At 39.5% G+C, this 26,002-nt stretch overlaps 1 protein-coding gene across 4 annotated transcripts in view; it reads left to right on the forward strand.

The window, feature by feature from the left end:
* The window catches only part of SHROOM1 (shroom family member 1), a 126,567-nt gene that overhangs the window by 32,609 nt on the left and 67,956 nt on the right, over window positions 1–26,002 (forward strand). For all 4 annotated transcript variants that reach the window (XM_075209721.1, XM_075209719.1, XM_075209720.1 and 1 more), the window contains one exon: window positions 20,937–23,504. In XM_075209721.1, the coding sequence (XP_075065822.1) occupies window positions 21,030–23,504 (2,475 nt within the window). In that variant the 5' untranslated portion in view covers window positions 20,937–21,029. The remainder of the gene's footprint in view (window positions 1–20,936; window positions 23,505–26,002) is intronic.

Genomic DNA, 26,002 nt, shown 5'->3' on the forward strand with positions numbered 1-26,002 from the left:
TGAGTTTCCTACCACTGTCCAAAATCTTACTGGTAGGTTAACTGGCTTTTGACAAAAATGGACCTGTGTGTGTCTGTTAGGAATAATGTATGGTAGGTAAAATCTTCATATTTAATATGGAATACTTTTCGTTCAGATATTTAAACAAAATATTTTATTATCTGCCCAATTACTGTGGGAAAACAATTACAGATTTGTAGAGCAATTCAGACTACTTTTTCTGAATTTGAGGATAGTAACGGCATATTTAAACTAAAATATTCTAGCAGTAGTTAGACCTAACACTACAAAAGCTTACCTCCCAACTCTGCAGTAGGTCAAATCAGGACACATAGCGATGCATGGCCTTATTGTGATGACTTGGGGGGGTGTTTCCTACCTCTTCTAAAGACTCATTCATTGTCGTGCACACCAGGGGCAGGTGAGCATGGCACCATATTTGCTGACTCCCAGTATGCACTAGAGACTCCCAAAATTGTAGGCAATCTCCCTGACTCCCAGGAGAGTCTCACAATCTCCTGATTGTGGCCCTGGACAGAAGTACATGTGATTTACTACTTAAATAGTCTGCCCCAGCCTGTCTGCAGAGACACATACGCCCCATATTATCCGAGAGGCTTCAGATGAGGATACTTTCTCAGCCAAAGAGAAGAGATGATTGGCTGACAGGAGAGCTTGAACTGAAAATGACACACAAGAAGAGGTGAATAGGAGTCGGAGAGTAAAAGTCTTGGAAAATGTAAAGAGAGACATAGCAAGAAGGAAGTGACCGGTGAGGGCAATAAGAGAGAGTAGAAGAAGTGCATGTGGAAACAGAGTAAAAACAAGCAGTAGGTGGCAAAGGAGTGTAGAATGTGCTATTGGAGACAGGTAGGGGAACAGAAAATGAGAACAAATAAGAGGGCTGAGGATGAATCAGTAATGGGGTATAAGAAGGATAAAAGAAGAAATTAAAGGCGTAATAATGAGGGTTAAAGAGCCCAAGAGTGATGGAAAATAAAATAAGGGGAGAGAGGGAGGAGAGCAAGAGTTCCTAGTGGCTGACAGAAGGATGAACCAAAAGCAAAAATAAATTAAAGTATGAGTAATAACAAGGTTTTATAGAGCAATTATTTGAAGTGTAGGTAGTGCAGTACTGCTAATAGAACCGAATCAGAAATCAAATAACAAGTATTTTTGTAAGGAAATTGTGAAATTTAATAGATTTTTAAAACAAACAAAAAACATTTTAGTCAATTTATCAAGCCCTATCAACATGATAAAATGTTTATCGCAGCAATAGGGCGTTTTATTTTTGCAGTTATTTTACAATAAAATAAAAATAATCTTCCCTTCAGCCCTGCTAACCTTACAGCCTCTTGCGGTGAACTACCCCCCTAATCTCTGAAATTATTTTTCAAAAATTGACCGGTATGCACAGCATCCTTTGCTAAGCATGATGAGAGGGCTTTGTGGCCCTCCTGAAACCAAGGAGCACCCCACTTGTGCCGAACATGAATTTAGTTATCAATGTCCATAATCTGTCTAGCTTTTCCCAACAAAACATGCAAAATTTGGCAACGCTCCTTTTGATGTGCAAACTCAATGCATGTCATGTAAAATTTTACATATTTGCACAAAAATAGGCCTGCGGTTTTGTACTTTAATAAATCACACTCTCTTGTTGTATATCAATATGGTAACTATAAATTTGCAAGAGTAAAATGTGTATTTACAACTGCCTATTAAATCATTAGTTATAGACATAATCAGTGTTTATTTACTTCTTTAGATTAAATACAAATCACTGAAACACTTTAAAAAATTAAGCGGCATAGTTATCATATCATGCAAAGCACCAATGGTGTACCTTCAGTTATAGCAAGATTTGTCGCTACAATACTTATTCGGTTATTGCTTTCGCAGGATGGCAGGAGCAGAGCAAAATTAATAAGAAATGCTTTATTTTTATCTCCACAATGGAATACATCACCAGTCTCCAGAATAATAAAGTCAGCAATTTTCATACAATTTTGCTCTCATGGTATACTTGTTATAACACCTCAATTGCAGGAACCTATTGAGTTTGACCTATTTATACAGACACCCCCATCCCTTACTCTGAACCCCCCCATAATGTGGTACCATATAGATATTCGCACGAAATGCACTCTATTCACAATCTGTATGTAGTCGGTCACGCTATGCACAATAATTGTTTCATCGTATATTTCCAATGCGACCTTGACATTAACAAAGTATCAATGTAATTTTTGTTTATTGTACTGCTTTTCAAAAATAAACTAAATGAAAAAAATATTATTATTTAAATGAAGCAATTTTTTTTGATTGTCAATAATTTTTATCTATTTTGTTTTCTATATTTTTCATCTGTTTTTTTTCTTTCTTCTTCTTTTCAATGTATACATGAGCCAGCTAGTCAGTACACACATGCACGTATTCCTTGAAGGATCCGATCCGGTAAAGCGGTAAATTAACCCTTACCAACTCGATCTGGTATTGCTAAGGGCTGGCATCCCATTTTCCCTTTCTTATAATCACTCCTGAATACCCCCAAGGCAGACACTGCCCAGTTACCTTGTTAAATCCATTTTCCTTTTGAATAGGATTTGTTAGCCACCTGTGTAAAAGTATAGAGACTGATTGATTACTCACTTTGCTGGGCTCCCCTATTATTAAGAAACCGATAAGGGGTACACTCTCCATCCATTACTATAATTATACCCAAATATTTATCTGTGAGCTTAGAAAGGTGTTTGATGTCATATGGTAGGTAAGACAAATAATTTCTTATCTGTTCCTGTACCCTGTTCCTAAAGTTTTACATTTGACCAATGCCTATACCAGTTGCTTAATAGATAAATGCAATAGATGTGAATACAGTGTATTATGTTGACTATGAATGACCTTTGCATACTGGAAGGTCATGAACCAGACAACATTGTTCTTTTGTCCTGACATAAGTATGTTGGCTGGCTATGCTATGTACTGACAATAAAAGCCATCATGATCCTGTCAGTGCTGCTTTGTAAATAATGGCTATGCTTGTTTTGCCAAGATCTTAATGATTAATTCCCAGAGTCTGTTCACCAAAAAAACGCTTACGATACACTTGTTAATCTTTACTTAAAGAGACTTAGATCATTTTTCCTATATTGTAAGTCCACATTTCCTTAAACTAGGTATACACTAGAGAAAATTTCTCCCGATGCAATACTCAAGCAATTTTATTAATTACTGAAAGTCCCGATCAGCATGCAGTTAAAAACAATCAAATGAAACACGATTCTGGGAGCGTACACACTAATGCGATATCTGACTTAACAGTTGTTTATCGTGTGACTGGCACAATAATTGGGTGAAAAACCTGTGCAGTTTATCTGGTGCTAGGCAGCCTGCAAAAATCATTTTTCAATTTATTTTCATCAAAAGAAGCTAGTGGAATAAAGTCATAAGGTTTATAAATAGAATGATGTATATATTAAAAGTAAACATGCTAATTAAAACAAGGGTAATAAATCCACATTTTATGCCATTGAAGCCATCACAATGTCCATAATGTGATAGTAAGTGAAAAGTTGCTTTTCCTTTCCCTACTCCATGGCAGCCCTTACAATGGGTTAATACCCTGATACGCTAGTGTAGACAGGACAGATTTTGCCCTACCTGGGCACTATATAAGGCAGCTCCTCCTCTTCCTCAGTGTCTTCTTTCCTGTCTCAGCGTGTGTAGGACAGGGTAGTGTAGTGTGGTGTTTTCTATTTTTGTTTTTTATTTTATTCGAGAGGGTTTACCTAAAGGAGGTTTTCTGGTTTCCTCTAAGCTGGCTGTTTGTCAGTACCAGCGGGGCAAGTGGCGGGACAAATTTCTTCTCCTCACCGTGAGTTTGGGCTGTCTGAGACTTTCGGCGGGCACACTTGGAAGACGCGCGCATATGGTGGATATGCGCAGTGCCCGGCAGCGCTATACTCATCCAGCTCACCTGTCAAAGAAGATAGGTGAGACAATTACTCTGCTAGGACTCACTCTGATGACGTCAAGGCAGGCACCTTGTTTAAGCAGCTGAAGCCCATTATATGAGCCTCATTGTTCTGCTGTAGGTGATTGTGTGCTGCAGGATCTGACAGTTATTGGACACAGTGCACTATGGACCAGGAGCCTGCCCCAAAAAGCTGAAGGACACTGTGACTGGATCACATTTAAATAACTTTGGGTAAAAATGTATTTAAAGCGAATAGCGCAGGGCACTTATTTATGCAATTGCATAAATAAAATGATTTCTTTAGTGTAAGATAGGAAGTTGTTATTTCTGAGACCAGGGAAGAAATTTGTCTCTTGTCTAGCCTTGATATAGGATATGCCTATTTCTGATGCATATATCTGATACAATGAGCCTGTGTTTACCAAGCCTTTGGTGTATTGTGGTTTGGGAAACTAGCTTGTTGTGGGACCTTTTGTTGTTCTGTGTGAATATGATCATTCCGAACGGTCTGATGAAAGGCCATGTGTTAATTAGATCTTTTGATGTGTGAGGTTAAACTTGAGACAGGAAGGTTTAATTTAAAATGTACTGCAACATTTCCTGGCTTTGCAATGTATGTAAATTTATGTTTGTGTAAATAGAGTATATCCTGATGCTAAAAATAGCATGTGTCTGAAAGGTATAAATGCTCTGACTTGTACACTGAAATGTGTTCTTCTGAATTGTCATCTAAACTGATCACACTGGAACCTTCCACCAGTGTGTGTGAGCAAATAAACCATCTTGCTTCAAAGACCTGCTTAGAATCATCTTCAATATTGCTGTTTTCCTGTGATCTACAGATTAGACCCTAAAATCTAATCCGTTCTCCGGCTGTCTCTGCGGTTTGGACCCAAGCTATTCCAGTACCAACGCTCTGCCGCTATCCAGCAGCCCTGGTCAGTGTGATAGGCCAGGGGGGGATCCATTCACAGCAACCCGGATCCATAGTAAGAGGTCCGGAGTTACCAGCCAGGTTCACCAGCAACGAGATACGCTAGCAGCGTCAGTGACCCAGAAGAAACCCGGTACTGGATGCCGGTAAGGAGTCCAGTGGTGGCCGCCTTTGTAAGCCCCTCCTACTGTGGCAAGAGGGTGCCTTTTGGATAACGAAATGGAATGGTGGCAAAGTAAGCCCAGCCGGTTCCCAGCAACAACAGACAGGATGGCATAGGCGGTCCATCCTGTCACAGACACCTCAACGTAAGCCCTTAGGATGGGTTTTTTGTGTACTTTTAGGATAAGTTACTTAGTTCCTTATTTCTATTGTTTACAGTACCTATGTGGAGCTTGTGCAGGGAAAAAGGAAATGTAAAGTGAAAAATCGTGTGTGTGCAGCTTGTGATGGCCGATTACTGAAAGATTGTACTGATCCGTTATGTGTGTCATGCACCCCTGAAACAGTAGAAGAGGCTGGCCCCCCTAAACAATTCAAACAGTTCTTTTCATGGATGGTTAAAGCGATTCAGGATTTTCAGGCCGCAGAACAGGGAACAAAGAGGGACAGGATTCCTATAGGAGAAGATATGGAGGAAGTGCGGCCATGGCCATCCTCTGAAACATTCAGTTCCCCTCAGGAGTGGGATTCAGAGTCAGATAGTGAGGCTGAGGTGAAATAGGATTTCAGAATATTTAATTTGGATACTGTGAATGTTATACTCGAGCATATTAACAAGTTTCTAGGCATTGAGGAACTGACAATTCTGGTCAAACCTAAAGTCTGGGATAGCCATGGCTTCGGTAGCTAGATACCTTAGGCTGTGGGCAGCACTTTGCATACGGATATTGAAGATGAAATAAATAGATTGTATCTTTTAAAATCCTTGGAGGTTATGCAGAAAAGCATTGATTTCTTGTGTGAAGCTTCATTGGATACGATTGTTTTCTCTTCCAAAAGCATGGCCTCCGCAGTTGTTGCAAGAAGAGCACTTTGGTTATGTCCATGGGCGGCAGATCATCACTCCAAAAGCCATCTGACAACGCTTCCATATGAAGGTAATTTCTTGTTTGGAGAAAACTGAATAATCTGATGCATAGGCTAGCAAGTGCCAATCATCTACCACAAGACAGAAAGGGGAGGCGCTTCCTCTCTTACTCTCCAAGGCAACCGTTTAAAGAAGCCCGTGCCTATAGGCCTTGGAGACAATATTCCAGACACCAAAATATGGCAAGACAGTCCTTTTGGCCCTTCAGACCGAAAAGGGGGAAACAAGGACAGCAAAGAACCCAATGACTGCAGATCCAGTCTCCACTGACTCCAGTCGGTGGCAGGATATCACGATTTGCAAAAATTTGGAATCGGAACACACAAGACGGGTGGGTCCAGGAGATAGTCACCAGAGGATATGCCATAGAATTCCATACCTGACCAAAGGAAAACAGATTTGTCAAGAAGTCCCACGTCCTTCTTAGAACAGCAAGCATTGGAGGAAGGTCTAGAAGGCCTGGTGAGAACAAAAGCTATTGTGCTAGTGCCGACAAATCAGGAAAACATGATTTTCAATTCCAGACTGTTCCTCAAAGCAGTAGAAACAGGAGATTTTCAGACGGCAATAGACTTAAAGGATGCATATTTTCATATCCCGATCATGTCCCATCACCAGCAATTCCTGAGATTCTGCATCCAAGGAAGCCACTCCCAGTTTACTTGTCTCCCGTTTGACCTTTCTATGTCTCCAAGAACATTCTCCAACGTCCTTATAGTTCTCATTGCGGCACTCAGGGAGAGAGGAGTGGCTTTGTGGCTGTATCTGGACGATATCCTAATTTCGGCAAAGTCAGAAGAGGTGGCCTTGAAGGTTGCATCCCAAGTAATCCAGTTTCTGCAACAGCATGGTTGGTTAGTCAATATATCAAAAGCCATCTGACACCATCACAACAGCTTGTGTTTCTAGTGCAAATAAATACAAGTAAGGACAAAGTCTTTCTCTCACAAGAAAGATTGGACAAATTCCAGTCCTTAGCGCGCCAAGTTCAGATTCAACATTCAGTTTCAGTGCGAACTTGTCGTTGCCTCCTAGGAATGTTTTCCTCAAGAATAGGATTCCTTCCATGGGCAAGATGGCATATGAGAAATCTTCAAGCAAACCTCTTTGCATAAATTGCAAAATCGGCCTCTCAAGATCGGCAACACAGTCCCTAAGCTGGTGGCAGCTCCGAGCCCTGAGAAAGCAAGGTGTGACTCTCACGTCAGACTGGTGTGTTCTTATCACAGACACCAGTTCATTAGGTTGGGGTGCTCACATATAAGGTATGGTCACACTTGGCGAGATGAAGAGAGACTTCTCCAGGGGAACATCTTGGAGATGAGAGCGGTCTGGTGTGCAGTCCAGTACTTCCAGTCCTATCTGCGAGCCAAACATCTGCGAGTGTTCTCCGACAACAGGACTGTGCTAGCCTGTATAAGCAAACAAGGATGTACCAATAGCAGAGCAATGCTGACCGAACTAACCACACTAATGGAATGGGCAGAGACGAACCTGAAATCTCTCTCAGCCCTCCATGTGGCAGGCAAAGATAACGTGATGGTGGACTATTTGAGCAGACACCAAGTCCACCCAGGAGGATGGGAGTTGCACGAAGAGGTCTTTCAACTCATACAACACAGGTTTGGAAAGCCAGAGATACACCTTATGACCACAGAAAGCAATGCCATGGTACCCTTCTTCTACTCCCATCACAGAGACAACAGGATAGATTCCCTGTCGCAGTAGAACTTCAAGCTTGGGTATGTGTTTCCTCCCTTTCCAGTCATCCTTCAGGTACGCCGAGAAATAAGGAAAGCGAAGGTGGAGGTGATAGCAGTCCTCCCCGGCGTGGCCAAGGCGCCCTTGGTTCGCTGTAGCATGGAGAATGTTGCTGGAACATCCATGGCCGTTGCTGGTCAGGCCAGACCTCATATATCAGGATCCGGTTCTGCATCCAAATCCAGACTCTCTTGGTTTAATGGCGTGGAGACTGAGCGGCAATTACTGAAATCCAAAGGTGTTTCAGACGAGGTAATAGACGTTCTAATACAGGCCAGGAAAAAGAATTCCTCTATAATTTATTACAGAATTTGGAAATAGTTCATTTGTTGGGCAGGGGACATGGCGAAGGATCCCATGTCTGCCAGTTTGCCGGATGTGTTCGAGTTTCTCAAAGATGGTTTTGTTAAAGGACTAGCACCCTCTACATTAAAGGTGCAAGTATCTGCTCTTAGCATCCTTCTTGATATTAAGCGGTCATCTCAGGGTCTCGTCTTCCAGTTTTTTCAAGCACCGAAGAGGTTACAAACAAGACTGAAACCATTCTTAGCCCCTTGGGACCTTAATATTGTCTTGGACACCTTAACAGCTTATCCCTTTGAACCATTGCAAGAAATATCTCTCAGGTGCCTTACTCTGAAGGTGCTCTTTCTGGTGGCAATCACTTCGGCTCATCGAATAGGGGACATACATGCGTTATGGTGTGAAGAACCCTTCCTAAATATCTATGAAGATAAAGTAATTTTGAGGACGAATCCGGATTATCTACCCAAGATTGTATCTTCCTTCCATATCAATCAAGAATTGATTCTGCCATCTCTCTACCCTCATCCCACTAATAGTGACGAAACACGTCTCCATACTCTAGATGTGGTGAGAGCTATATCTACTTACATTCTCAAGACGGAAAATCTTAGGAAGACAAAGCAACTATTTGTAATTCCTGAAGGCCCTCGCAAAGTACATGCCCCATCCAAACCCACAGTGGATCAGAGAAGTGATTGCACAGGCCTACAGGGGGAAAGGGCATGAAGTACCTAGGATACTGAAGGCGCATTCAACTAGGGCGGTAGCGACCTCCTGGGCACATAGAAACCATGCATCAGCAACCAACATCTGTAAGGCATTATCTTCTTGAAGTTTCAGTCTCTAAGGAGACAAAGTTGGGGAGAAGGATTCTCCAGCAAGCGTTGTAAATAAATTTTCTGTTTAACCATATTAAGGTGTTGGTTTTATTGCCCTCTCGACTATTGTACTGCTTTGGTATATCCCATTGTAAGGGCTGCAATGGAGTAGGGAAAGGAAGATTGAGAATTATACTTACCGTTAATTTCCTTTCTTTGACATACTGCATGGCAGCCCTATATTTTCCCACCCTTGTTCTGATAGTTATGGTATAGGACGGCTTGGGAAGTTACAAAAGACACAGAGGAAAAGGAGGAGGTTCCTTACATAGGGCCCAGGTAGGGCAAAATCTTTCCTGTCTATGCTAGCTGATCAGGGTATTAACACATTGTAAGGGCTGCCATGGAGTATGTCAAGGAAAGGAAATTAATCATGAGTATAGTTCTTGAATATATTTTGCAGATCTAGCCTTTAAGAAAAGGCAAAAGCCCATATGTTTGATAAAATGCATAGACAATTGAAACAAAATAAAATTTATAGAAATAGTTTTGCATTTATCTATAACATACCATTCCATACTCTACAGACCTGTTGTTTTTTTCTTAAATTTCATACTTGCATACATACTTTGAGGAGCACAGATGCTAACAAAAATGAATGAGGATAGTGTCAGGGCCTAAATAAGAGGCAGAAAGGACATATCCCCTGAGCGTACCCAGCTGCTGCTATCCACCACCAGAATGGAAAGGAAAGTCCGTCTCGACGTGATAGAACACTGTACAGTCTGACATAGCGATTCAGTAGAAAGAAGGACTGTTCTAGCAAATGAATTTTCTCACAGTGTGGAGTGGTTTCCCATAAATCATTAAGCCAATCCACATACACTAGGAGATTGTTCAGCTTCCCTATTGGGCACAGCATACAGACCAAAATCAAACTGACAATCTTTGCTCTTCCTGAACTTTTCACATGTGAACATGCAGAGCAGCACAGCATAGAACTCACATGGGAGTAGCAAAGTCTAGATAGACATGTTCTATACAGTACTCTGCTATCCCCAAGCATGAGGTCATTGTGTGGTGAATTTCATAGTCTATCCCAGTGTTTCTCAAATTCAGTCTTCAGGATGCCTAACAGTGCATGTTTCCAAGTGACAAGGGAAATAATTATGCCACCTGTTGATTTATTACAATGCGTCAGTCAGTAATTAGTACACCTGTGCTAAAGCAAGGATATATGGAAAACCTGCACTGTTAGGGATTCTGAGGACCAGGTTTAGGAAACACTGGTCTATCCCAACAAGGTTTGCTCTCTGAGACTGGCTGCTTTGAATTACAGCACTAATTTATGCCAATGTTCCTCTACCTTTCCTAATTGTGCCTGTTATATATATCACTGATATTCATTCCAAAGATTTTATATTTTATTATATAGTATATGTAATCAATATATTGTTATACAAGTTAACCCATGCATTCTAGTCAAATCAAGCTACTTAAGGTGTTAAAAAGGTTCTTGTCATGCATTTGGGGCTAGGCCAGGCCTCCTCAGGGGAAGAGCGTTACTTCCCGACGTAAGCGCCCTTTTTTAACGTGGTTTTGTCCACATGTCCCCACCTCATCATTCTTCTCCATCACCTCATCCTTCATTTTCATCGCCACATCCTTAATCTTCATCGTCTTACTGTTCTAAAACCTCTCGATGCACAACGTTTCTGCTAAATACCTTATCGCTGTGCTCAATCAGTCTTCCTTAAAGGGCAGTATTCATAACCTGCACTTTCACATCACTGCTTCTCCGTACTCGTGAAAATGCGACATACAATTGTCCATGACCAAACACAGGCTCTGGTAAATAAATACCCACACGGTCAAGTGTTTGACCCTGTGACTTGTTAATGGTCATAGCAAATGCCGCCTTCAAAGGGAACTGCCGCCGTCTTAGCTTAAACGGCAGTCCTGTTTTAGTTTGAGCCCTCAACTCGTAAATTTAGCCTTTACTACCCCTCCCACGGGGGCAAGGGGGGATGATGGAAGTTAACTGACTTCACTATTATAATTTTTTTGTCAAATACTGTCAGTATACCAAATTTCAGGTCAATTGGATGAGCCCTTTCTGAGAAAATAGTTTTTACACACACACACACACACACACACACACACTAACACACGCCGCTAGGCTTATATATATTCGATAGTGTGAATGTTGTCATGCTAATACACTGTCATGTCTATATATTAACTGTGATAAAATACAATTTGTGCATTCCGGTTATAATTCTGGGAAAAGTGGCAAGTCTTGCAAGTAAAAAAAATTCGTATTACAATCAAACAGATCCTTGCTTTTGAGGCTGATATATCATGGAGTTGTATATGTGTGTATTATGTCTTATAGTCAGCAGTAGTAGTCCAGTAGTAATTTTGTATATTGAGTGTTTTATAAAGTGAAAGAAGTTATACAACACTTTTTATTTAGTAATATGCATTCTTTAGGCATTGTACCTATTTCATGCATTTCATTAGTGTTTTAGATGCTAGTACAATGTATGTAAATTGGTCTTAAAACATAACCTATTGTTTGCCTTGCCTCAGGCTAGGTACACACTGCAAAAACCTTTGACCAATTTGTTATCCATAACAATTTTACAAACGACTGAAGTTCCAATTAGTCTGCCGATTCATGTGTACACACTATGCACGATTTACTTTCAGATCTGTACTCCTCACCTGGTCTAAGACCAGTGTGGCCAGTCATGCCTTTCACACTGATTATAAAATAAACTTTGAGTTTTCCACAATGTCATTATAAATTTCGTTGGCCTCTGTGATTTTGAAACAAAATTTTCAGTCTCGAAACAAACGATCAAATTAATCCACCTTCAGCACTCTCTACATTTAACACACACACACACACGACACAGTAACAGGTTCCTACTCTGTATCTTGGCCGACAGTGCATACACACTGCAGGATTGGAAGGCGGATGGAACAAGATTTTTAAACCGAACGAACAATCAAATGAAACCACTATTGGTTCTTTGAAACGACTCTAGTTAATTGTGTAAATATACACACTAATGTGATATTGGGCTAAACAGTTGTTTATCGGGTGTTTGGCCTGATAATTGCAATTGGTTGAAAAACCTCCAGTGTGTACTTGGCCTTAAACTCCTGTTTTTACTAGTGTCCGGGTATGTTGCATTTTTTGAAAAATACTGTGTGTTCTGCTTATTCCGTTTACACCAGGCAAACACATTAGGGAAGCCTACAGTGATCTCCCAGTGCTAATAGAACTGTTAGTATCAAACACATGCAAATGCATTTGTGCTTGACATCCATTTTCACTAGCATAACAAAAACCTAGCACCAATGGGTACCTGACCTTGGATAATCTGCTGGCCAGTATCTTTATTTCAGTGACTTCACCAGTAGGTAACAAAAGGTTTTTGTGAAACACAATATTGCCAAAATAACTGGACAAAATTAAAATTTCTCTTTGCATGTGTTTATGCATTTTAAAAGCTTCTCCCATACCAAGTAGGCAGGAATGCACTTTTTTTTCCCATGAAAGGTTAGGGACTTGCTTGGAATGTGAAAGTGGTCCCTCATCTGTCCTGTGACATTGCCAGTACATTTCTGACATTTTTGAGTGATAGATTTTTACAAGTCTACTAAATCACTCAGCAGATTAAGATAACAATGCTATCATTTTATATAATTGGGGTCTAAGAGGAAATTACTTATAAATCCTCTATCTTGGCACAGAGCTCTGTACCTTGCACTCATGAATAAAAAATTGAGCCGTCTCTTGGAGGACATTTTGTTTAACCCTTCTAAAACCCCCTTTAACTACCAAGGTGAAATTTTCCGGGTTTGTGAGGTCACCAAATGTACAGTGAAGCCTCCAGTCTAGGTATATTCAAATATACATAATATAACTATTTTCTTGCACAAGTCTCATGAATATGTAAAATAACCTGTAAAAGATATACTATTGCTTGGAGAGTACATGTGTCACATGACTAATATTGAAAATGCTATGTAATGGAATGTATAACTGTCGGTGAAGGTAATAAAACATCTGAATGTGGAGATCCCCAACCCAGAAGATATGCAGAAAAAGTTGCACACTTGAAAGTATGTAATGATAGTTGGTTGGTGCCTTAAATTATAATCGTACTACAATAAATGGATATGAATAACTGCACCACCTGAAGGAAAAAAAGTGTAAATATTAGACTACAGAGTAAGGCTGGGTACACACAACAGAAATTTTTAATTAGTTCACTTTTATTAGAATTCTGGAATTCAGTATGGAGAGATGGATAGACTTCTTCAAAGTAGGATGACAGGAGTCATTGCAATAAGACGGCTGCCATCTGTCTTGTCTCTTCAGCAGCTGCTGCATTTCTTATTGCTTGTAGAAGGAACGTAATATTGGATGGATCTTGAACAATTTTACGAACTACAAAACAAAACAAAAAAGTCCCAATCAGCATGCCAATTCATGTGTACACACAAACACATTTTACACAATTTACCTTCAGATCTGTGCTCTTCATCTGTAATAACCATCGACTGAAAATTTTGTGACTCTGCACACTCCATAGAGATCTATGGACACTGCTGATGGTGAGTGCATGCATACTGCAGCATTGGAACGTCATCATTCCTTTGTTGAACAACATTTTTAGTCTGATTTAAAAATCAAATGGAATGATACAATGGGCTTTAGAATGATAATGGTTCATCGTTACATATACACTAATGCAATATCGGGTCAAACAGTCATTTATCATTTGATTGGCCCGATAATTAGCTGAAAACACTGTAATGTTTACCCAGCTACCCATCCTTACTGCATTGGATGAAACCTGAAGTAATTCCAACCATCAAAGGTTTTCTACCATGGCATTATTGTTCAAATTATAGCATCCTTTACACCCACTGCTTCATCCCCCTTTATCTATATTATTGTTGTTATGATCATGAGCTCTTTTCCTATCTTAAATGCTTAAATATTGTATTCATAAACTATCACCAGAAAAAGACATGCATCACTGTCATATATATATATATATATATATATATATATATATATATATATATATATATATGTGTATATATATATGTATATATATATGTGTTTTTCCTTGATGGGGATATGTTGCCAACTCCAGGTCCCCCCACATCTAACATAATTACCATTCTGATACAGAACACTGTACGCACCATCTAGGCTTTTCCACCATAGTAGAGTCCACTGTGCTTATTGTTCTGAATGCTCCTATTGTCAATTTGGTATCTGTCTGCATCATAATAATCAACATCCTCATTAGCGCCCTTGTCACCTCCACAAATCTCCCCCTCATCCTCTTCTATTTGCAAAGTGGCATCCTCAATTTGTGTATCACTAGCTACACTCGGGCTGTTCAGGTACACATCAGCAGAACTGCTGAAAGGGTCCTTCTTTATGAGTACACTAACAGAATGCTCACGATTAGATATACCACTGTTGGATGGACTCTCCACAGGGATTGGTGTCATTTGTGAATCAGCAAATATTATCCTCTAATGCCTTACTGTTATCTTGCAGCTCGGCTTTGACGCTTAACAGTAGTTGTGCACCAATTGTAGGCTCGGTAACTTTTTGGGATCTGCCACTAATAGCTAAAGGTGAAGGCCTCATTCTCTCTTTGCCACTGCGTGTGTAGGATGGCATGTTGGCAATTTTTTTTTTTTATCGGCACTTAACTTGTCCTCAGTAACACTTCTTTTTCGCTTCAACACAGTATATTTTTAATTTTTTTTGTTTTTTTGGACTGATTTCGAAACACTGTGTAGTTTGACATCACCTTGCCCAGATGACGTACTGTGAACACTAACATCAGGACTGGTGACAGAACCTGGTTGCTCATTCTGATCATATGTGGACTGCTTTGAATCCATTCTGAGCCCAAAGCACTGTGGAGTGCTAAAAATTATTTGGTAAGACACTGCTGACAGTAATTTTGACAACCAGAAATATTTATGCACAATTATGGGGGACACCCCAAAAGCACTGGGGAGTGCCAAATATTGAAAAAAAAAAAAGTCTTAAAAATAAACAAACTAGACAGTAAAAATATCACGGATATCACCACTCAGTAACAAGTACCAAGCATTGTAGCACACAATTAAACATAAGCTTTTATTTAAGTCGGATGGCCAATATTAAGTCATTAAATTTAAAGGAGAGAGACCTCAAAATCAATATTGGACTTCACCCCCCCCCCCCTTTTATTGTGCAGTTTGGTTCTACAAAAATCCTGAAAGTAAATGAAATTATACAATACAAAACATATTCATCTCTAGCCTTAATATCTGAAGCAGCTTCCCTCCTCTCTTCTCTAGCGATTTTTGGTAGCTCAATTGGAATAAGAATATTATATTCTCTGTCCCTGCTCTAATCAGCTGTGACTACACCCTGCTCTCTCCCTCTGTCAAATGGCGATGGATTGCTGTGGAGGCGTGTATTTATTATCTTCAAGTATCGCGAGAACCGAGCCCCGAGATCCGACGATGTCACGATGACGTTCGGCCTCGATTGGACTCGGCTCGGTACTCGGATACCCAAAGTTCGGGTGGTTCGGTTCTCTGGGAACAGGACCCGCCCATCTCTAATAGAAATTAAGGTATTTTGGGGTACCTGTGATTCAGCATATGGGAATAAATACGCTATTTTACAGTGGCTTTTTATGTGTAATTTATGGCCAACATTTGTCCAAAAAAATGCAGTTGTATTCTGCATTTCGAAGTAAGCACTATTGCCATCTTTGATTGTGGTTTTTAATTTGCTCAGCAATTCCTGGTGTTGCAGGGTTTGTGTTGCCTGACAAACCTGGCTGCAAAAAGTGTATGAGTTTCTCAATGTTTATTATCAAAGTTCTGTCTTTATGATTGATTTGGCTGATCATAATACCCCCACGCTCCCATTCAGCTTATTATTTTGTAGTGAGAGCTAGGTTTCGAACACTTTGTTGTGCGGTAGACTATAACAGCAGGTCATAAATTATCCAAGTTTTTTTTCTAATATTGAGCAGAACTTTGATAATAAACCTTGAGAAACTCATACACTTTTTGCTGCCAGGTTTGTTAGTCAGCACAAGTCCTGTAACACTGTATCCTGTAATTATTATTTGGGTAAATAGTTTTTAAATTATATGGGGCATATTCAATTGACAGCGGGATCGCCGAAAATCTCGCTCCCCAAAAATATTACCGTTAATACGGTAACATTTCGCTGGATTTGGAGCTGCGAGCTGATATCCAGCGAGTACATTACCGTATTAACGGTTTTTATGTGCAGGATTACCGTATTAACAGTAATATTTTTGGCGCGCGGGATTTTCGCCGATCCCGCCGTCAATTGAATATGCCCCTATGAGCTCATATGGCAATTGATGTTCATGTTTTATTGGATGTATACATTGTATAATAAAATCATTTAAATTAATATCCACAAATCTCTATACAATTTTGTCATAGTGCAGAGAGTGCAATTGCATTATTTTATTGCTATTTAGATTTTGTGATTGGGCAGTGTCTGTCCCCAGCAACTGCTTGCCTTGCGATAAAATCATACTTGGCGCTGAAACGTTTTTTTTCTTGGAAAGTATCTACTATGTATGTTGAATATTCAGTCTGTTAAATTATCCCTATATTGGTTAGATAGTACTTTGTTCCTAATAGTTACAACGGGTTAATGACAAGATCTATGTTTAGTTCATAAATCTAAATAGTAGAAAAATCATGACTGCTTACTACATTTGATGCTCCAAATTTAAGCATCAAATACAATTATAATGCAGTTATTGCTACGATTGTTAAAATTATTAATGCCAGCTGATTGTCCGATTTCTTGTTTAATTTGATGTGACGGGTGAATTGCTAACTACCTATCTGGATTCTAACTTTGGGTTCGGGCAACATATACATGATAATACTAAAGATTAGCATGATTTATAATTAATTCATAAAATTCCATCTGATTTAAAAGGTAAGATTGTATTGCGGATAGTCACAGACAGCAAACGCAGACGAGCGTTTCGCTGTCTCAGCTTCCTCCAGGCAATTTTCTTACATTGATCTGCTTACCGTATATACTCGAGTATAAGCCGAGTTTTCCAGCACAAAAAATGTGCTGGAAAAGCCCCCCCTCGGCTTATACTCGGGTGATGCTCCAGGACACCAATGCACCGCCGTAACGAGGATGGTGCCTGCCTCCATAGCTTCAGCCCCTAAGTTCCGCTTAAGGGCTGAAGAGAAAGAGAAAGAAAATATTAACTTACGAGTTTGGTGAGAAAAAATCAACTTTCAAGAGCTTGGTGCCTGTTCCCGTAAGTTCCGCAGTGGAACGCATGTGCGTTCCACCGACCGGAAGTTCGGCATTTGGAACTTCCTGTCGGTGGAACGCACATGCGTTCCACTGCGGAAATTACAGCAACAGGCACCAAGCTCTTGAAAGTTGATTTTTTCTCACCAAACTTGTAAGTTAATATTTTCTTTCTCTTTCTCTTCAGCCCTTAAGTGGAACTTAAGGGCTGAAGCTATGGAGGCAGGCACCATCCTCGTTACAAAATACAATTCTGTGCCCACAGTATACTACGGTATATCTAAAGTAAAAATATGGAATATATTTAATACACAGTAATTTGTGAAAATAATATCAAGTAGCACATATATCAATGTAAATATGCAATGAAATATTAAAATATTGTACAATATTATAGCAACAGATATATACTGGTAGGTTAATTACAGGTAATGACCGTACTGTAACATGCGCATAAAAACCATAAATGCGTATGCAGACATATGGATAAAGTCCAGTTATCAATAAAGGAGGCAATGTATAGATAAAAATAGAACCAGGGTTTGAAATTCTCTATGTCTAAGCAGTACGAGAATAAGGAGATCTCCAACATGTATACTCGTTCTAATAAATAAGAAAACTGATTGATAAAACACAGCACAATCATGAATGTAGAAGTTGCTGCATGCCATCAGTAGAACAACTCGCTCATCGCTTGAGTGTTCAATAAGTACCGGTATATTATTAGTTGTAGTCCTTTTAGCTTCAGTATGGTGTCCGTGGAATTGTAATCGTGCATTGTGGTCCTGGTAGGTTGAATACAGTCACCATCGATTGGTGGTTGTATTATCGCAAAAAAGACACAATGAAATGTCTTGTGTTGTGTGTTAACACTTCATTCCCCCATATCCCTCTAGGATTTAACAAGGTGATGTGAAATGTCTTGTTGGTATTTTCCCTCATTAACTGTATATAATGGATTACCCGTATGTTGTTGTTATATCTGTAAGATGTACCGTACCGGTAATTAGAAAAACACAACTCCATCATTTTACTATAATAACATTAGTACACGTGTCTCTTCTGCAAAAGTACGGTAATAAAAATTAACCTAGTAGTATGTTTTTGGAGTGTGGGAGGAAACCGGAGCACCTGGAGGAAACCCACGCAAACACAGGGAGAACATAGAAACTCCACTCATATAAGGCCATGGTTGGGAATTGAACTCATGACCCCAGTGCTGTAAGGCAGAAGTGCTAACCACTACACCACCGTGCCGCCCAGATATTCAACCCTGCATCATCACCCATCTTTCACAAACAAAGCAACCGAAAGTATGTGTGTCTTCAAGAATTTGGACTGTGCGCCAAAGCACTTAGCGGCGAGGGGTGCTGATGAGAAGCCGAGATGCCCTCACTAATTGCAATGCACACATCCTGACAGGGGGGGGTCACTGTTATCTAGAGCTGCATAACTGCTGGGTGCCGCTGCTTCTAATGAATGTGCTTCCACTGTAGTGGAAGCCTGGGGTCTCAGCTGAATGTATAAAAGTAAAGTAAAAAAAAAAAAAAAAGAAGATGAGCATAATAAAGTGCATAAAATACTAGATGTTTTTTTTTATCCTGTTAGAAATGGATCCCAGTACTTCTAATCCTGGACCAAAACAAAAACGCAGGTCATACGAAGCTGGCTTCAAACTTAAGGTTGTGTCAAGAGCAGAAGAGAGCAATAACAGTATTGCAAGTAGGGAATTTTGTGTTGACGAAAAACAAGTGAGGGAGTGGCGGAAAATGAAAGCTGACTTGGAAAAGATTCCAAAGGCAAAAAAGGCTCGACGTGGTTTAACGACTTCATATGAAGCTCTAGAGACTGAATTGCATAAATGGGTTATAGAGTGTCGTCAAAATGGTTACTGCGTGACACGTATGGGAATTCGCTTACGTGCCCTTCAATTGGCTAAAGATGACAAATTAAAAGCACCAGGCATTGAAAATTTTGTTGCGTCAGCAGGATGGTGTACCCGCTTTATGAATAGGTTTGCCTTATGTTTGCGGCAAAGAACAAAGATTTCACAGAAGTTGCCAAAAGACCTTGAAGAGAAAGTGATGTCATTCCATTCATTCATCATAAAACAAAGAAGGATCCATAACTTTGACCTGGGAGATATTGGGAATATGGATGAAACACCTATGACCTTTGATCTTCCTAGCAACAGAACTGTGGCAAGTTTGGGAGAAAAAACTATTTTACTCAGAACCACAGGAAATGAAAAAAACCATTTCACAGTCGTTCTGTCATGTTTGGCTAATGGAACTAAGCTGCGGCCTGTCATTATTTTTAAAAGAAAGACCTTGCCTAAAAAGGTCAAATTCCCACCACGAATTACAGTGCGTGCACATATTAAAGGCTGGATGGATGAAGACGGAACAAAAAAATGGCTGGAAGAAATTTGGAATGGACGTCCAGGAACAGCCTTAAAGAAAAAACCATCATTGCTAGTTTGGGATATGTTCAGAGCCCACACATCTGATGACATAAAAAAATTGGCAAAGACTTCTCAAGTTACTTTGGCCGTTATCCCAGGTGGGCTTACATCTGTATTGCAGCCCCTAGATGTGTGTTTAAACAAACCTTTCAAAGACCGTGTGCGAAAGATGTGGCATGAATGGATGTCATCTGGTCAAGCCCAACTGACAAAAGTTGGAAATCTGAGGAAGCCCGACATAGAATTGGTAGCAAAGTGGGTTCGTGATGCATGGGAAGAGATTCCAGAGGACATGGTGCAACGTGCCTTCAAGAAATGTGGCATTAGTAATGCTATGGATGGCAGTGAAGACAGCGCTTTGTATGAGAACGACAGCAGTGATGGTGATGACTGCGAACTCTGTGATGACGACAATGTCTATGCTGATAGCCTCACACCAGATAGAGTTGAAGCTCTGTTTGGACATACAGATGATGAGGAGGAATCCAGTTTTGAAGGATTTTAACTCTTGTGTTTTAGCTTGGTTGCTGATTGAGCTAAGGTTTTTGTACTTTTAAAGTTATTGTTGATACCATATTAGTTTTGTTGACTCTTTTCCACTTACAGAGCTAGTTTACTGTTTTTCTTTGAAATAAATATTCAAAAACATTTAACCTACTGATGCCTCAATTAATGTAATTTTATTGGTATCTATTTTTATTTTTGAAATTTACCAGTTGCTGCTGCATTTCCCACCCTAGGCTTATACTCGAGTCAATAAGTTTTCCCAGTTTTTTGTGGTAAAATTAGGTGCCTCGGCTTATATTCGGGTCGACTTATACTCGAGTATATACGGTAATATCAAATTCACAAATTTAGACGTTATATCTTCACTTAACACATACTCACTTTCTTTGTCGAATTGCTACAGTATTTTTGAAAATAATGTTAAGGTGCTTTCATTAAAATAATGTGGTTAACTCTGTATTTAAACTAAAATATGTGTGTCTATGACTTAACAGCTTTATCCATGTTCTTTAAATTTGCCGATAAGTGACTTTGCTCTAACTAGAGATGACGACAAGTTCTGCTAGAAAAACTGAATGACTTTGTTTACCAAGTCTTTTGCTTTATATAACACATATAATGTGGAAATGATACATTAATATAACACTGATGTAATTCTCTAAATTCAATATAGTGATTATCTTTTTCTTTCTTTCTTTAGATTTAAACGTTGAAAGAAAAGCAAACCAAAATAATCACTATTCAATGAAGACACTTCAAGAATTTTAAGTTAAAACGCAAACCCCTCTTAGTGATGTCTTCTCTTGGCAATGCAATAGAGAGATGGAGTATAAGTAGCACAGGTGGAAATTCAGATATTAGGCACCAGCTAATCTCGGATAACATCCTAAGTAGGTCGTCACCAGTAAAAGCTATGGCTGCCATAGTAGACTCTGCATACAGTTCTTTTTCTGGTAACTCCTATGTTGCAGATTATCAATCTGCATTCCAACAAGGTAGTTGTCATTTGAATGAGGAACAGGTTTCTTACATGGACTCAGAGTATGTAAAAGCTATTTATAATCCGAGTCCAATAGACCACAGTCATTTCCAACAGAACTTGTATTGTGAGGATGGTTCTTTTAAAGATGACCTTTCTGGGAAAATTACTAATTTGAAGACCGTCTCACAAGTATCTTATGATGAAAGTCCTTCGCCACTAACTAGGCTGGATAACTACACCACCTTTCAGCACCTTGACCAGTCTGTTATTAACAGTGGCACTGAGGATAATTTTAGTCAAAAGACCAAGAGGAGTCCCACAAGCAGTACCAACCATTCTTTACGAAACTACAAATTAAGCCGCCAATATGGTCAAGGCCATAGCCCTACGTTGGGCAGGCATTCTCTACATGAAGGATGGAACCAATCATGTGTTACACCATGTGATTTGGAAAGACATGACAGTCCTCATTTTTCAAGTTCTTCATTTCTGCCTCTTGCTGAGAATGCAACTACAATACATGAAATTGGTTACATTTGCGATGAAAACAATGACCTTTCCCAAATGAACAATTTAAAAAAAGACCGCTTTAAACAAATAGATCTCCAAACAGGAAAACAAGTCAGTCTAAAAAGAGAAGAGAGAAATAAAAAAGATCACTTTAAATCTTTTACTGATAGTTGCCTAAATGAAAGTGCAACTACCAAAAGCACAGGACACACCCTGCATGAGTTTGTGTCAGACAGACCCCGTGTGCATGAGATTGAAAGTGATTCTTGGAAGCCAGATAAAGAAACAAATTGTTATGATTATGAAGGAACAAAGAGTGAAGAAGTAGAGGTTCTGGCACTTAACCAGCAGCACAAAGAACAATATCCATCACTGGCCCAGAAAATAAAGGACACAGAATGTGATAATCTTGGACAATGGGATATCAAATACAAACGTCCTCATACAAGAACCAGCCAAACAATTTACAGTAGACTTAGTGAAGATTTTTATGAACCATCATCAAAAGCAATGGATTATGATGGTCTTCATGAAGTCCCTAAATCTCACAACCTTAGAAAAGACGCAACCATAAAGCCTATTCCTCTGCTGTCCCATCAGCAAGAGCAAGCTATACCTCAAAGTTCTAACTTTTGTGAATTAATTAGTGATAAGATCACCAAAGCATCAACCCCAATGCTTTATCATCTTGCTGGAGGAAGGAACAACTCTTTGCTAAACAGCTCAAATCAGACTAAGGAAGTAGGTGCAAATAATGAACCCAAAACATTTCAGAGAACAAGTCACTTTTCTATACCAAAGGCAGAGGAGCCAAATAAACCGCTTCATAAAACTAAAAGCCACTCACAACTTGAAAAGACTGTTGATGACTACAGTGATAGTGAGACACCTGGAAGCCTAACTTCATCAGCTGAGGAGAGTTTTATGCATGATTATAGGGAAAAACTTAAGGTTGCCCAAAAAAAAGTATTGAGAGAAACATCTTTTAAAAGAAAGGACTTGCAAATGAGTTTGCCTGTTAGGTTAAAATTAAATCCTCCCAAAAGGCCTTCAATTGATCATATACGTTCATATTCTTTATCTGGTTCAAATGAAGAGGCTAAATGTGTCCAACCAAAAGTTTTAGATGACAAGAGCTGCAAAAAGGAGGTGTCTGAAAAGTCCACTGTTTCCCGGATAGGGGGAAGAAAAAGACTGTCGAAGGAGCAAAGGAAGTTATGTTATTCCGAGCCAGAGAAACTCGACCATCTAGGTGTTAACACTGGTTTTAAATGGAACAATGAAGAGTTGAGTCAAAATAAATTAGATGATCATTATAGGATGAAGTTGCTAGACAAAGAACGAACTCTTTCATCTTCAAATCTTTCAAAAACAGAGCTTAAGCAAATCCAACACGATGCACTTGTTGAGTATATGGAGCGAAAAGCAAATCAAAGGCCCACTAGTATACACCAGTCTCAAATGCAGAACACGTCAGGAATACAGTCCTTTGCGGAATGGAAAGGTATGCCAAATGAAACACTGTGTAACAATGCTACACAAACATATCACCATAGGAGATCGGCCGGAACCTCCTCTTCTTATGATGCTACAGTCACTTGGAATGACAGATTCCTAAAGTCATCTCACTTAGGAGATTCTTCACTGTCAGTGGACAAAACTGTGAATGGCAAATACAAAACTCATCTTGACCAATGTACTTTAGGAAACAGTAAATGTTATTCTGAAGATTCTTCCACATCTGTTTGCCAAAAAAGATCAATGAATCATCCTCAGGTAATGCATGTACTAAACATAGCTGTGTAGCATGCACAGACATTTTGTGATTTATGTTTCTTTATAGCTGAAATTCTTGAACTTTTTTTTCTTTTTTTTGCACTAATCTCAAATTTATGCTTTTGAATCAGCTTTGCAATGCCATAGACCAGCCATTTATAATGTATGTCCTCTTAATTACAAATAATGAATAGACAATTGAAGATTTGGCCATAATTGATATTAAAAAATAATTAGTATATTAGGCAATAGTACACTATTGGTTTGGAAAAAAAGGTATATTCTACATGGCGTGCCTATCCATGTTTCAAGCCTGAAACCAAAGGTTCTTGCTTTATAGTAATTACACATTGTTCTATATGAAGGAAAGCTGTTGCTAAAAATGAAATACCTTTTTGTTTTATAGCACCTTTTTTAAATGTGTTCCAATAATGCCATAAATTGAATGTTTGGACAGACCTGAGAATTCCCATTAGTAGAAATTAGCAAAATAACGGCAAATCTTTAGGCAAATCGGACCACTCTGATCTTGCTTCTCAATTCCTTGGCATGCCATTCAGCATGTTATTTGTAAATAAGCATCTTGCTGAGTTTATACTATACTATGAATAGTGCTGGGATGATCAATTCACTAATACCAGTGAGTGGCTAAAGATAGATCATATTCATTCTGTAGTAGATGGAAAATCTAGCATTGGTGTAGAACCGCAAGCTTAGTTATGTGCTATAATACATTTTTTACATATCTCTTAGCACCAGTAGTTTAGCATTCAGAGAGCAGCTGGTTTGATTACTCAGATATAGCACAGAAGATTGCAAAAAAATAAGTACATCTTAGCTCAACGGCTGTCTGTGCTGCAAATACATATGTGATGTCATAAAGTTTTCAGCTGTTCGGGGTTCAGCTGTGTGCCAAATTGCAGATTACTGCATTTGATACATCCCCCCCCCCCCCACCCCCACGCTTTTTCTTCAAGGAAATAGTCTTTACAATACATCATATAGAATATAAATGTGTCATTCTGCCATTTCTTTGGTTACCGCACTGGAACTTTAAAAGCACAGTGCTCATACATAGGAATAAGTTAAAAGCACCATTAACTGGCTATAAATGTTTTTGGGTGTGATTCTTTGCAAATCTATGCACATTTTCCACTGCATCTACCATACTAGAATGCATAATAAATATTCTCACCTCTTTGTCAGTTTTACCCAGTTTGTTTATTAGTTTACTATGTTTGTCCCCAATTGTAAGGCGCTACGGATTATGTTGGCGCTATATAAATAAATTATGATGTTGGTGGTAGTCATTGTCATCTTGTTCTCCAGACTCAGGGAGCATGATTATATAAGTTATCTTTACAAGTATACAATGCCACACCATTTGACTAGTGTACAGTAACTAGTAAACAGACCCTCCATACGGCATTGGTTTTGATGATCAATGCCTTTTCTCTATTGAGCGCTAACAGACAGTTCAGTAAATTCTTGTTGACTGTTGAGGTTCACTACAGCAATGGCTGCCAGCATTGAAATTTCCTGGTTTGGTTGCCTGATGGAGTTCAATAAAAGAGAAGACAGCTAGCATCCCTACTAATGACAATGCTGATTGCTCGCTAGAGCCCAGGCTCTCTAAAGGTCCTGAAGCCAGAGCCGGATTTAGACCTCATGGGGCCCTAGGCAAGATACTGGTTTGGGGCCCCCTCTCTGAAAAAATGCATAGCACTATAGTTTTTAGCATAACATATAGCCCTATTCAGGGCCTGGCTGGCAGACTTTAGCCCAGGGGGGCAAGCACATAGCACTGTCCCATAAGTAGTGGCCCATTTTTAAAGGTTGGTCTCACCGCCGGCCCTGGGAGGACCCTCTGAGGACCGCTGGGCCCTAGGCAAGTGCCTAGGTTGCCTAGTGGTAAATCCGGCCCTGCCTGAAGCTCACCCATGTGGTTATACTGCGGAAATCGTACTTCACTGGAAGTTGGTTTTCAATTGGGAATGTAGGGTGTTGCTGACTGCATTGGAGAGTGTACATCAAACATTGCTTTAATGGAGCATGTGTCTAGCTTCCAGTGTTACCATACATCCCAGAACAATGAACAATAATGTATTTGATAGAATTAAACATATCTGAATAACAATTGTGCTGTCAACTATTGACTACTAGTAAAGTGGCAGAGTTTGAAAATAGGATAATGCTTGGTGCTGTCTGTCTTGCCTATGCCCAAACACTGTGGATTCTGTGAAAAATGCAGTTTGTTATATAAATCTGGACCTTTTCTAATCAGGATTTTTGTTTATAATTAAACTTCAATAACGGGACATAGGTGGCTCCCACAAGAGTCCTGTAATAAATGACGCAACTTAGATCAAAAGTGTATAACAATAATGTAAGCCAAAATTCTCTTCAAGGATGCCTAGAAACAGGGCCGTCTCTCCCATTGGGCACAATGGGAAGGTGCCCGGGGGGGGGGTGCTACGCTCGCAGTGATGTCATCACTC

This window comes from Mixophyes fleayi, chromosome 4 (genome assembly GCF_038048845.1).
Source record: "Mixophyes fleayi isolate aMixFle1 chromosome 4, aMixFle1.hap1, whole genome shotgun sequence".
Lineage (NCBI taxonomy): Eukaryota > Metazoa > Chordata > Amphibia > Anura > Limnodynastidae > Mixophyes > Mixophyes fleayi.